The 12,687-nt window shown below is 37.4% G+C and overlaps 1 protein-coding gene across 2 annotated transcripts in view; it reads left to right on the top strand.

Moving 5' to 3' along the window:
• The window catches only part of LOC107754269 (exostosin-1b), a 91,852-nt gene that overhangs the window by 65,781 nt on the left and 13,384 nt on the right, over positions 1-12,687 (top strand). For both annotated transcript variants that reach the window (XM_016570651.1, XM_016570652.1), the window contains exons 2-6: positions 1,591-1,684; positions 3,230-3,337; positions 5,275-5,394; positions 7,760-7,892; positions 10,491-10,609. In XM_016570651.1, the coding sequence (XP_016426137.1) occupies positions 1,591-1,684; positions 3,230-3,337; positions 5,275-5,394; positions 7,760-7,892; positions 10,491-10,609 (574 nt within the window). The remainder of the gene's footprint in view (positions 1-1,590; positions 1,685-3,229; positions 3,338-5,274; positions 5,395-7,759; positions 7,893-10,490; positions 10,610-12,687) is intronic.

The following is a 12,687-nucleotide window of genomic DNA, read 5'->3' on the forward strand; positions in this document are numbered from 1 at the left end:
ATATAAAATATAATAATATATTTAAAAAAATAATAAATAAATATAATTTAATATTTTGAACCGTTCCCAAATCTGGGGTCAGCAACAATTTTTGTAAAGAAATTGTTTTATTCAGCAAGGATGCATTAAATTAATCTAAAGTGACAGTAAAGATTTGTACATTGTTACAAAATTTCTGTTTCAAATAAATGCTGTTCTTTTGAACTTTCTATTAATCAAAGAATCCGGAAAATATATTGAATTAACAGATTTCAATGTAAAAGTTATTTTAAATTGCAATAATATTTTTTTTATCTAAAAAATGTAGTCTTAGTGAGCATAAGAGACTTCTATAAAAAAAAAACGTACTTTTGAATGGTAGTGTATGTATTTCTCGTGCATGTATTATTTTTATGTATATATTATGCATAAGAAATAGTGTATGTGTATAGATATAGATAGATAGGTCGATATCTATACTTTTATATAACATGCAACAAACATACTTATAATAAATAACATTTATATATCTTTGTTACATTGTTTATTATGATTCATAATTTCTTCTATTTTATTATTTTTAGTATGTATTTTGTAAGCAATATGTATGTATAGTATGAATGTATGTATAATAATATATACATATATACACTTGGCTATTGTGCCATTTGTCTTTTTATGCTGATTTACTGAAGAAAAATATTTTGAGTGACAAAAATTTAAAGTGTTGTTACCTTTGGCAAGGAAAGTCTGGTGACCAGTAGATTGCGAGCATAATTTCTGTCCTGGGCTCACACAGTGAGGCATGGAGTGAGCCTCAGTGTTTGCCGACTGTCTGATATTGCTCCTCAGGTAGATAATCTACGTGAAATGGCACCACAGAGACCAACGCTCACCCTCCAGCTTCATTCATATTCTATCATATTAACGTGGGATCAGTCTGATATCCAGACAGCTGGGACGCGTGCGTGTGTGCTCACACGCATGCCTTGTTTGTTCACTTTGTGACAGAATGGCCTCTGTGCCTCGGTTTTGTTCTGTAGGGCTGTGTGTGTGTGTGTGTGTAGCCTGCCATTTCAGGCAGTATTCAAAGTCAGCATCTACCAATGAGCTGAGAAGGCAAACGGCACAGCTGTTCTGGAGTCAGCAAGATCATCATAAGGCAGATAATGGCAGCGTCGCACAACCTTCACCTTACATGCTCACCAGTAAATGATGAATGATTTTCTGCCTGATAAATAACTGCCTGCTCCTTTAACCTCGAGACCTCTTTGACGCTGTATTTTTTGCGTGCGCGCATGAGAGGACAGGTAGCCATCTGTGTCAGTGTGGCTGCCCTGAGCTCAGAGCACAGGAGCAGAGAGATGACAGTCTCTTTGATATGGGAAAAACATGGCTGTGTCTTCTCAAGCGTTTGAACGTGTGTGCACACTGTTTGTTTCTGCACATATATAAACGTGCAGGGGCAGGTGTCACAACCTCACTACCCAGCTGATCATTCTGTACTGCTCATTGGAGGACAGTGGGAGGGATGATGAGACTGATGGATAAATGACACTTAAAATCAAAGAAAGGCATTTGTATTATTTATGTGTGTGTGTTTTTGTGCAGGTATGACTATCGTGAAATGCTGCATAATTCCACCTTCTGCCTGGTTCCGCGAGGACGACGACTGGGATCCTTTCGCTTCCTGGAGGCTCTGCAGGCGAGCACACATCTGTCCTTCGTTCTACATCTTTTTCTGTTTTTTTCTACTGCTTTCCTTCTTTTTTTCTTTGGTTTCATTTCCTTTTGATTTCATACAGTTTTTATTTCCTTTCCTTTTCATCTTTTATTTTTTTCCTGATGTGGTCTCTTTTTTTTCCCCACTTCCTTCTATACTTCTTTCATTTCTTCCTTCCTGCCATACTTTCCATTCCGCACTTCCCTATATCCTTCCTCCTTCCTTCTCTAAGTCCTTCCAAGTTCATTCTTTTTTTCCATACTTCCCTTCTTCCTTACTTTCTTCCACCCTTCCTTTCATTCTCTGATCTTTTCTTATACACTTATTTCCCTCTGCACTCACATCCTTCCACCCTTCATTTCTTGCACACTTCCTTCCTTCCTCACTTCCTTTTGTACTTCCTTTCCTTTAAACCTCTTTTATATCTTCTTTTCACACTTTCTTCCTTCTGTCATTACATACATCTTTTTCATTGTTCTTTTCTTCCTTTTTTTCTGTTCTTCTCTAAATCCTTCCAAAAATGTTCCTCCTTCATTCTTTACTTGCTTCCGTCCTTCCTTCTGCACCTACTTCCTGCTCAACTTTCTTTATTACATTCTTTGATCCTTCCTTCTTTCTCTAAATCCTTTCAAGCTCATTCATTCTTCCTCCTTTCCCTCCTTTCCTTGATTATTTGCACCCTTCCTTCTATTCTCCGATCCTTTTTTGTACACTTACTTCTGCCTTTCCTTTCTTGTGCAGTTCTTCCTCACAAGTTGAAAACCCTCATGTCACTAATTATAACTGCATACTAACTCTGTCCCTTCTTGTCACATTTTGGATGTTAATTAAAACATTAGTTGGCCCATTTATGAAACTTTCTATTTTTAACGAACAATTATCGCCCCCACTAGTTGGTTTGAAGAGATTTTATCATAAGGATGTTTTCAGAAATGTGGCCCTCACAAGCATTGTGAAAATTCCACACGCACACATACTTTGACATCAGCTCTCACATACAGCACCCGCACCTCTTCACTTCTGGACCACTAGAGCTGAAGCCCTGCGGCTCTTGGTGCTCAGCTGACACCTTTATGACCTCTTGAGTGGCAGGTCCTCATTACGTCAAACAGCCGTCAGACACAACAGCTGCTCATCCCTCTATTTCTACACATCTCCCGCACTTCAAAGGAAACTCACTTTTCTCTCCTCTGCCCCTCTTCCCTGTTTTATAGTTTTTTTCCCCATCCTACATACTTTCTCTCTCCCTTTCTGTATTAACTGTCATAACATGTAAATGTATAAGTGAATTGGATGTTGATCTGTAGGCGTCTGTATGCTGGACTCTTCGAGTCAGTATCAGTAACAAGGCTAATGGCTTTTCTGGCATTCAGTAGAAGCAATTTAATATGCGTCCCATTGTGTTTGTTCCGTTTCTTATTTATCCGTGTGTTTTCTCTCTATGTGCTGTCCTGTAATCAAAACACAGCACATATGACTCACGCTGTGACCCCATCGCTCTGTTTGTGTGTGTTTGTGTGTTTGTAGGCGGCCTGTGTGCCGGTCATGCTGAGTAACGGTTGGGAACTCCCCTTCTCAGAGGTCATCGACTGGAACACGGCTGCTGTGATCGGGGACGAGAGGCTCCTACTGCAGGTCTGAAATCCATTGAGTTTTTATTACATTATTTCCAGAATCTCTTTTGTATTCTTCCCAAATACTTTAATAGTGGTGCCAGACATTGGGGCTGAAGTCAGCTTGGTTAGAGCTTTTAGACCACCTCAGCCGGTTAGCTGGTTAATTGTATTCAAAATCACCAAAACTGATTTACCCCAAATCAGTGATTCCCATACAGATATACATGTATCCCAGGGAGGTTCCAGGAATTCCTTTGTTAAAGAGAAATCCTGTCATCATTTATTCATGCTCATATCATTCCAAAGCTGTATGACTTACTTTCTTCAAAATATCTTCATGTGATGAAGACAGAGTTTTGGGTGAACTGTCTCTTGAACAGTGGAAATCCTGGAGCTTCACAGGAATTGTGACTAAATTCTTATTATATTAAGGCTGTCAAAAGATGAAAGTATTCACAGTTAATCCTGTGATCTTTTTTTGTCCTTTTGTTTTTTTTTTTCTTTTTTTAATGCTTTTAATTCCTTTTTAAAGACAGAAGGAATTATTTTGGTTCGCTCAGAGGGAATATATAAAAAATTACTTGTTAAGCTTTGATGGTAATTTCATACAAAAACTGCACATTACATTTGTTAAACCTCCCATCTGGACTCACTTATAAATAAATTTACCATTAAGGTCTTTCTCAGAGAAAGTTTTATTGTGATTGTTCCTTGAACTGTCCAAATGTGATTCGAAACAATCTCAGGTATCTTAAGGGAGAGATGAAGCCATTTACTTAAAGGGGTCATATGATGTTGTTAAAAAGAACATTAGTTTGTGTATTTGGTGTAATGAAATGTTTATTTAAGGTTCAAAAAACACATAATTTTCCACAATCTGTACATTATTGTTTCTCCTCTATGCCCCGCCTTTCTGAAATGCGTTGATTTTTACAAAGCTCATCGGTCTGAAAAGCGAGGTGTGCTCTGATTGGCCAGCTATCCAGTGCGTTGTGATTGGCCGAATACCTCAAGCGTGTGACTGAAATGTTACGCCCCTTACCATACTGTGATGCCCTGTCCGGCCGGAGCGACGAGACAAAAACATTAAAACCCATTATAAATGAGGCATTTGTTGCATCCAGTGGGGACATAATTACGGATTATAATGACTTATACTGTCTTTTTACGCGTTGCGTTGCGCCGCGTAAACATAAAACCATGTCTGCATTTGTGATCGGAGAAATGACAAACAACAAGTGCTACTCTACACTGCTCAAAACTCGCGATTGAATCATCAGTTGCAAATTCTTTAAATATAAAAAACATACTTACAGTCCTCCATAAAATGCGCTGGACACATCTGAATATTTGGGTTAAACTCTGGAACATATTAATTTAATAATTAATTAAATTAACTAATTAAATAAATCATTTTAATTTAATAATTCATTTTATTATAATTTAATATACTGTTTTAATAGTATTAATGTTAATGATTAATGATATTCAATATGCCTTTAGATATATGCACATTTGTGTTGATGAAGAGGAATATACTGATGGGATTGAGACAAAACAGGTTGAAAACACTGGTTAGACTTGGATAGTGTTTGACATGTGATTTTTGGTCCTGGATCAACATCCTTCGTTTGACAGGAATCTTGATCCAGGACCAAAAATCACATGTCAAACACTATCCAAGTCTAGGACGTCCTACTTGGCTGAAACACATTGTTTGCTCTAAAACACAGCTTGAACTGGTTTGACCATCTTAGTCTGGTATGATCTAGTTTTAAGATTCAGATTATTCAGGTTATATGGATTTGGTTGGTTTAACCAAGCAGTATGAGATGCCACTGAAATGATGTTCACCTCATACACCCATATACCTCTGTTTTCCCGTTTGTTCTGTTCATACATAACCTCTCTAGCAGCAGGGTGCTGATTTATCACTCTCTCTCTCTCCCGGTGCAGATCCCATCCACGGTGCGCTCCATTCATCAGGATAAGATTCTGGCTCTGCGACAGCAAACGCAGTTCTTGTGGGAGGCCTACTTCTCGTCCGTGGAGAAGATTGTGCTCACCACTCTAGAAGTAAGCAATGACTGTTCAGTCATGCCGTCTCCCGCCGTCTTTCACAAACACACACACTCGCTCTCATTCCACAGCTGTGACACTTACAAGAGCTGCTCCAGACACACAAGCTGTGTTCAAATATTTTGACAAAGTGTAGAATTATGATGATTTATTAGGGGTTGTGCTAAGTGCGTACACATTCACATGCCTTGTTTAATGCTGTACGTGCCCTTTATCAGTGTCTGGGAAATGATGCATGTCCTTGGTTCAATGACCTCTTCTTAGAGTTATTAGCTTGACTAGCATTTGGATAGACGCAGAGCTCAGATACAGCGACCCTAAAAGTAATTGGATGCTTTTGTGCTTTTCACTGAAATTTCTGTTTATTTGGCACTGTTATATATTAAATATATTCTGTCAGAAGCTTTGTTAGTGTAACTACTTCCCCTGCTTCTTTGATCGACATGCCATTGCGGTCAATGTTTAGCAACTGACATTGTCATACAATGCATAAGCGTCTACAATCAACAAATCACAACAATTAAGTCCAGAAGACTATGAGCTAGTGACAGAGCTGTCAGAGCCCCCCCAACCTCCCACAGCGTGGGTACAGCGTCATTGCAATTACAGCTAGCATCCAAAGAGTTGCTTTCATCCACTGCCCTCCATTTGGGAGACTGCGGCCATCCTGTTGCGAGATTGAGTCGTCAATCACATGTCTTCAGTCACTAAAAGGGAGGACTTTTAGCTGAGCTAGAGGAACGGCCTTTCATCAGCCGCTCAGATTGGGTTTTTAAGATGACAGGTGGGGTTCTGCAAGGTTGAAAGACCACGGTTTAATATCAATGCTCGTGTCAAATGGTTATTGACTGCGCCAGGGGGAGCAAGAAGAAAACACAGGGGAAACACTCAAACTTGTGCTTTATATTGTATAATATAATATAATATAATATTAAAAGTTTTTTTAAAGGGCTGCATTTGTTTGCTAAAATACATTTAAAGCAATATTGTGAACTATTACAATTTAAAATAACTGTTTTCTATTTTAATATATTTTCAAATGTAATTTATTCTTGTGATGGCAAAGCTTAATTTTTCAGCAGCCATTACGCCAGTCTTCAGTGTCACATGATCCTTCAGAAATTATTCTAATATGCTGATTTGGTGCTCAAGAAACATTTCTTATTATTATCAGTGTTGAAAACAGTTGTGCTGTTTAATATTTTTGTGGGGGAAAAAAACATTTTTTTCAGGTTCTTTTGATGAATACAAAGTTCAAAAGAACAGCATTTACTAGAAACATTATAAATATCTTTGCTGTCACTTTTGATAATTTTAAAGCATCCTTGCAGGATAAAACTATTAATTTCTTAATAATAAATGATCCCAAACTTTTGAACAGTAGTGTATATTACATCATATTATGCCATTTTAATGAAAGTATAATTCTTGAATATGACACAACAAAATATTGACAATTTAAAGCATATATAAATTAACAAACTAAAACACACACACACAAAAAACTGTTTTTGAGAATCTGTTTGGTACTGCTAAATTACACACTTCACCTTGAATGCCTCATGTTTCTTTACAATATTAATTGAACGCTTCGATTTGTGAAGATTGACATGCATGATTAGTCCTAATTACCATTATTTATGCCGAACGAGTTTATCTTCCTCATTCACCTTCACACCTGAACTAATTATGCAGCTGTGATTCTGTCTATAGAAAATGTCTGTATTTGTGTTCGAAATTTCTATTTGTGTGCGGTGGAGGTTGTCTGTGGAATCTCACTATCCTACATCTGATGAATGCACTCCAGATGCTGCTCAGTAAATTCTACAAGACTTTTGTCATTTGTACTACAAAAAAGCCTCCAGGCTAGAATTAAGAAGCTACAATGAAGACACAATCTCAGAGACATCCAGCTTGTGTGAAAACCCATTCCAGTTGCCAACGATTAGGCTGTCACTACGCCAAGCCGCTTTCACACCAAGGGGCACAATATAAACCAAAAACGACGACGACAACAAAAAAGCCTATCAGTCTTTGTCTCTTTTTACAGCAGCCATTCATCGCTGAGAGCCTCACTCAAGGCCAGAGAAGCAATTGCTTGTCTTAATGCTGGGGCAGCTGATTGGCACGATGAGGGTGGTGAAATCGCTGGAACATTGGATATTTTGTCTCATAGTTTATAGACCCAGAGCTGCACCTCAATTTGAAGTTTTATTTCGAAACATTAATTTGCCCTTTCACAAAGACTTCTCCAAATGACAACTTCATAGCTCTCATGGTTGGGGAATTTAGCTGGAATTGTTTACGATTTACACGGGCTGTAATGCAGGCTGTTTATTTGTTTGTTTACTTGTGTGTGTAGATTATACAGGACCGAGTGCTTCAGCAGACCTCCAGGAGCAATCTGATGTGGAACAGTCATCCCGGTGGACTTTTTACACTGCCCCAGTACTCATCCTACCTGGGCGACTTCCCTTTCTTCTACTCCAAACTTGGTAATTAGACAATCATCTTCTTTATAGCGCACAGTTTTTCCAAAGTTGAAGACAAAAGCTGTTTCTAAAATTGCTCTTCTTTTCCCTATAGTGCACTATTTTGGAGGTTTGCCATTTTTGTAGTGTTGTCCAAATTCTGAGTGAACAACTTCATAGAGATTTCTTGGTAACACTTTAGAATAGGGAACACACATTCACCATTAATTCAGAGTTTTTCCTCAATAAACTCATAAATAGTTAGTAAGGTAGTTGTTAAGTTTAGGTATGGGGTGGATTAAGGGATCAAAATATGGTCATGCAGAATAAGGTATTAATATTTGATTTATAAGTACTAATAAACAGCCAATGCATGCTAATAAGCAGCTGGTTAATAGTGAGAATTGGTCCTTAAAATAAAGTGTTACCGATTTCTTTTATACCTATAATGCATTCTGATTTGCAGTGTACAAGTGCTGAGTACTTGCTGAAATAATATTTCATAATCTAATGGTGAAAATGTTGAGCATAAAGGAAAAAGAGTTTGTTGCTTCCTTCATTCCAGCAATTTGTATTATCTGCTGCTAATTGTCTTAAATTGTCAGAAATAATTTTAAAAAGTTAAAATGTAACATTTTATTTATTTTGCCATTAATTCCATGAAAACTGTCAACTCAAAAGATAAATTAAAAAACATGATAATGTAAATTGTCTTTTTTTTAATCGTTATAAGCTAATATGTTGAACAAAAACAGAACAGATTTTCTTTTTTTTTTAAATAGTACAATAAGATATACAGTAAGTATAATAAAAATATATAATTAATTATAATGATACAACTGAAGCTTTTGCATTTATTGCATTTTATTTATTTTATTGCATTGCAAATTGCATTTTGTTGCATTTATTCTTATTTTTAATTGTTATCAGAAAATAAATCAAACATAAACAGAATAAAGATTTATTTTCATCATGCCATCCATGAACCCAAACCACAAAGCTGATGATGTTTAGTTACAAATCATGTAATAATTAATAATTTAATAATAATAATTTATGCATTTAGCAGACGCTTTTATCCAAAGCGACTTACAGTGCATTCAGGCTATACATTTTTTCCCCCTGGGAATCGAACCCACGACCTTTTGCGCTGCTAATGCAATGCTCTACCACTGAGCCACAGGAACATTATTAACATTACAAATCATGTATAATAAATATTGTCATCCTTATTTTCCAAAGTAAGGTACATTTTAGTTAAAGTAATATAAAATACAGGAGCAGCATTTTCTTCACTCGCTCACTAGTTTGTTGATTTACATAGTGCGTTTATTTTGTATGTAACATTTACTGTATAGTGAACAAGTGAGTGATTTTGGACAGAGCAAAAGTCTTTCTGACTTTAATATTGTGACACCCTTTTCTCCTAAACTTTCAGAAACTAGTCCTGCATGACGTTTTGAGGTTATGTTCAAATGTTTCTGGAATTAATGAGCTTTCTAAGACATGACAGACAGGCATTATGGGACTTTCAGATCCTTTTTCATCTTTTACAGACGTGGGTCTTGTCATAGCCAAATTTGTGACTAGCCTCATTCAAACCCCAAGTTGCGTTGTCTCTGGTTCTCTCCTTTGTAATCATCTGATTTCATTTTTAAACACCCTCTCCTGCCATCTCTTAATTGCAGAGGTGTCTTGATATCTAAAAATTTACCATGTAGCTAAGTGATAACCATTGTACGATGTGATAGATTATTGATCAGCCCGGTGTAATTGGATTTCAAAATCCATATTCACAATCTAAAGTCGTGCATCGCCACAGTTGCTAATGCAGCCCACACATGCCTCTATCTTAATCTGCACTGCTTGTCAGGCCAATCAATATGAAGCCGTTGATTGAGCACCTCTTGTTAGTGGGAAAATGTAAGTGTGAAAAAAATGTGCTAACCAATAAGAATGATCATCTTGTATATGTGCAAGAATTATCATATTGGATTGTCACCGCTGCACCAATTAAACATGGTGAGTTATTTCGAGATGGTGCCAACTGTCAGTTTTATTATCTCATGGGCAAAGCGGACAATAGACGAAAAAGCAATGCATCTATTGAGAGATTAAAAACAATGTGCATGATATTAATGCCATTATCATTGATTGTAATTAAACATGTAGTCTATTTAATAACTGTTAAACGTGGATTATTTATCTCCCATTAAATCCCACATTACTCATACCACTAAATCATTGTGCTTGAAGTATTTTATGGATATATACTGCTTATCAAACTCACAGGAGATCTGCACAGAGCTCTGTAGAAAGCTTCAGAGAATCTGAACTTGAAAGACTGTCATTCAATAAGCTGTATGCATCATTCACCCTTTGTTTATTTGTTAAATATTTGATCAAATATTATATTTTTTATTAGATATTTTACACGTTTTACTACGTTTAAATCCATTCAACAGAATTCCATAGATTTCCCCCCCAAGAGCTGAGCAAAAAAATTAAAAAAAGTACAGTGAACAGGTGCAGCATAGATCTGTTATATCATTTTTGTCTGATTATGGTTCCTTTTGTCTGATTATGGTCCTTTCAAACTAATTATCCTGTGTTTTTTTTTAGGGATCAAGCCGAATCCCAGGTTCACTGCTGTTATCCATGCAGTCACACCCCTGGTTTCTCAGTCTCAGCCTATTCTTAAGCTCCTCGTCTCAGTGGCAAGGTCCCAGTACTGTGCTCAGGTAACATCCACTTCTTTTGATGGCTTATTAATTAATTAAAACAATGGCAAATCATTGCAATATATATCAGTATTTGCTGAAAAAAGTCCCCAATTAAAATAGGGCCTTTCGCACCGCTTTAGTTCCAGAACTAAATGTACAGTACTAAAGTACTGGGACGATTTTGCGCGAACTATTTCCCAGTACCATTTAAAGGGTTTCATTCGCACCGACAGTGTGTACTAGGAAGTGACGTAAGCCGGTTGACAGCGACGTCATTTGTGCGTGGAGTTCAACAACGGAAACAAAGAAGAACAACGTTAACAACAGGAGGATGGAGGACGGTTTGTTCCTTCGAATTCCAACTGGATTTCCTCCGTTGCGTACATGTTCAAAAGTGCCTGCACTTCAGCGTCCGTCCATCTATCGCTGTTCTCCATACTTGCGAAATAAGTTGACACAATGTTTACAGTATGTTTACACAGCATTTTAAATCATGGCGGGTGAGGGTTCCAACTGGATTTCCTCCGTTGCGTACATGTTCAAAAGTGCCTGCACTTCAGCGTCCCATCTATCGCTGTTCTCCATACTTGCGAAATAAGTTGACACAATGTTTACAGTATGTTTACACGGCGTTTTAAATCATGGTGGGTGAGGGCGTTCTCGCACGCGTTTGGCCAATCAATGTCTACTTACGTCACGGGTAGTACCAGTTGTGCTGGTAAGACCCTGCTCCGGAGTAGGAGCTAATTTGGTTCTCGAAAAAGGCAGTCCGGTACTAAAACCGCACCCAGTTCCGGAGGTACCCCAAAAAGTGGGTAGTTCCGCAATTAGTTCTGGTACTATGAAAAGGTTCCCGCGGTGCGAAAGGCCCTAATGATTCAGAGACGAAACCTGGTTTTAATACCTTTAATTCATTTAGTTTAATTCAATATTTCAATATTTATTACTTTTTTTTTTTATCAATTGCACTAAATTAGTGGTTCGCAACCAGTGGGTCTCAGCAAACTTCCAGGGGCTCTGCAGGATGACTTAAAAGTATTTAAATTAATAATTTATTATTATGTAATAAAATGTAAATTGAAATGCTAAAAACACATAAAATCAATATCTGTTGTTCTTATGGAAGAACATACAGTTCTTGAAATCTCAAAATGAATCATGGTTAATCAGTTTAATCTATCAATAATTTCAGTTTCAAAAGAAGCAGAAATATCTGCAGAAATAGGGCCATACAGATAATCAATATTGTGATGGACAAAAGGGGTGTTTGAGTCAAAAAGGCACCACTGCACTAAATTAACATTAAATTGACAACCCTGCTATAATTCCTATAACGATTAAAAAAAAAAAAAACATCTGTATCAGAATCAGAACTGACTGCTGTTTTTGACATGAACTAGTTACTTAGTTAACTTTTTGACTGCTTGAGGCTTCCCATTAGGCTGTTTGACATCTGAACTTCAGAAAATGCTGAAATTTGTTTATGCAATTTGATCTGATGAGGATACAGAGCGATGTTGTTTTCCTCTTGAAGATGAGTGGATATCTTTCAATGTTAAAAGCGATTTGAAGCGTCATACTTTCGGTGCATCTGGACGACTCGTCTCTGCCGCCCCCTCAGTTTACACCCCTCTTAAACCTCAGGGACTAAACCAGAGCCCAGCAGCCCATGCGGTTCCATGGCATCCACTGCCTTCTGAAGTGTTCACCACCCTGGGAACCAATGTGTATTGATTCCTCTCTAAGGTGCAGGAGAGAGAGGGGCTAGTGGGGGAGGAGAATGAGGAGGAGAGGTGGGGAATTAAATGCAACGTGTCCCCGATGTTGCGCGCACACAAGCTGGCTCTTTTCTCAGACTGTCTCCTCTCTTCTCTGTGGGAGGGCTTGAAAAGATTCGGCTGCTGAACGCTTGGCTTTTGCTTCTCTGGCGGAGCTTTCTTTAAACACAATATCATTTCAGCAAAATCCAACATCGGTCAACCTCCAATTTGTATGTGTTGATGTATTGATATACAAAATCAAATTTCAAATTATTCTCTAAAATGTGTATTTTTAAACTTGCAGTTACCCTGTTTTGCTAAAAAAAAAAAAAAAAA

Source organism: Sinocyclocheilus rhinocerous, unplaced genomic scaffold (assembly GCF_001515625.1).
Source record: "Sinocyclocheilus rhinocerous isolate Xijiao unplaced genomic scaffold, SAMN03320098_v1.1 scaffold262, whole genome shotgun sequence".
In the NCBI taxonomy this organism is placed as follows: domain Eukaryota; kingdom Metazoa; phylum Chordata; class Actinopteri; order Cypriniformes; family Cyprinidae; genus Sinocyclocheilus; species Sinocyclocheilus rhinocerous.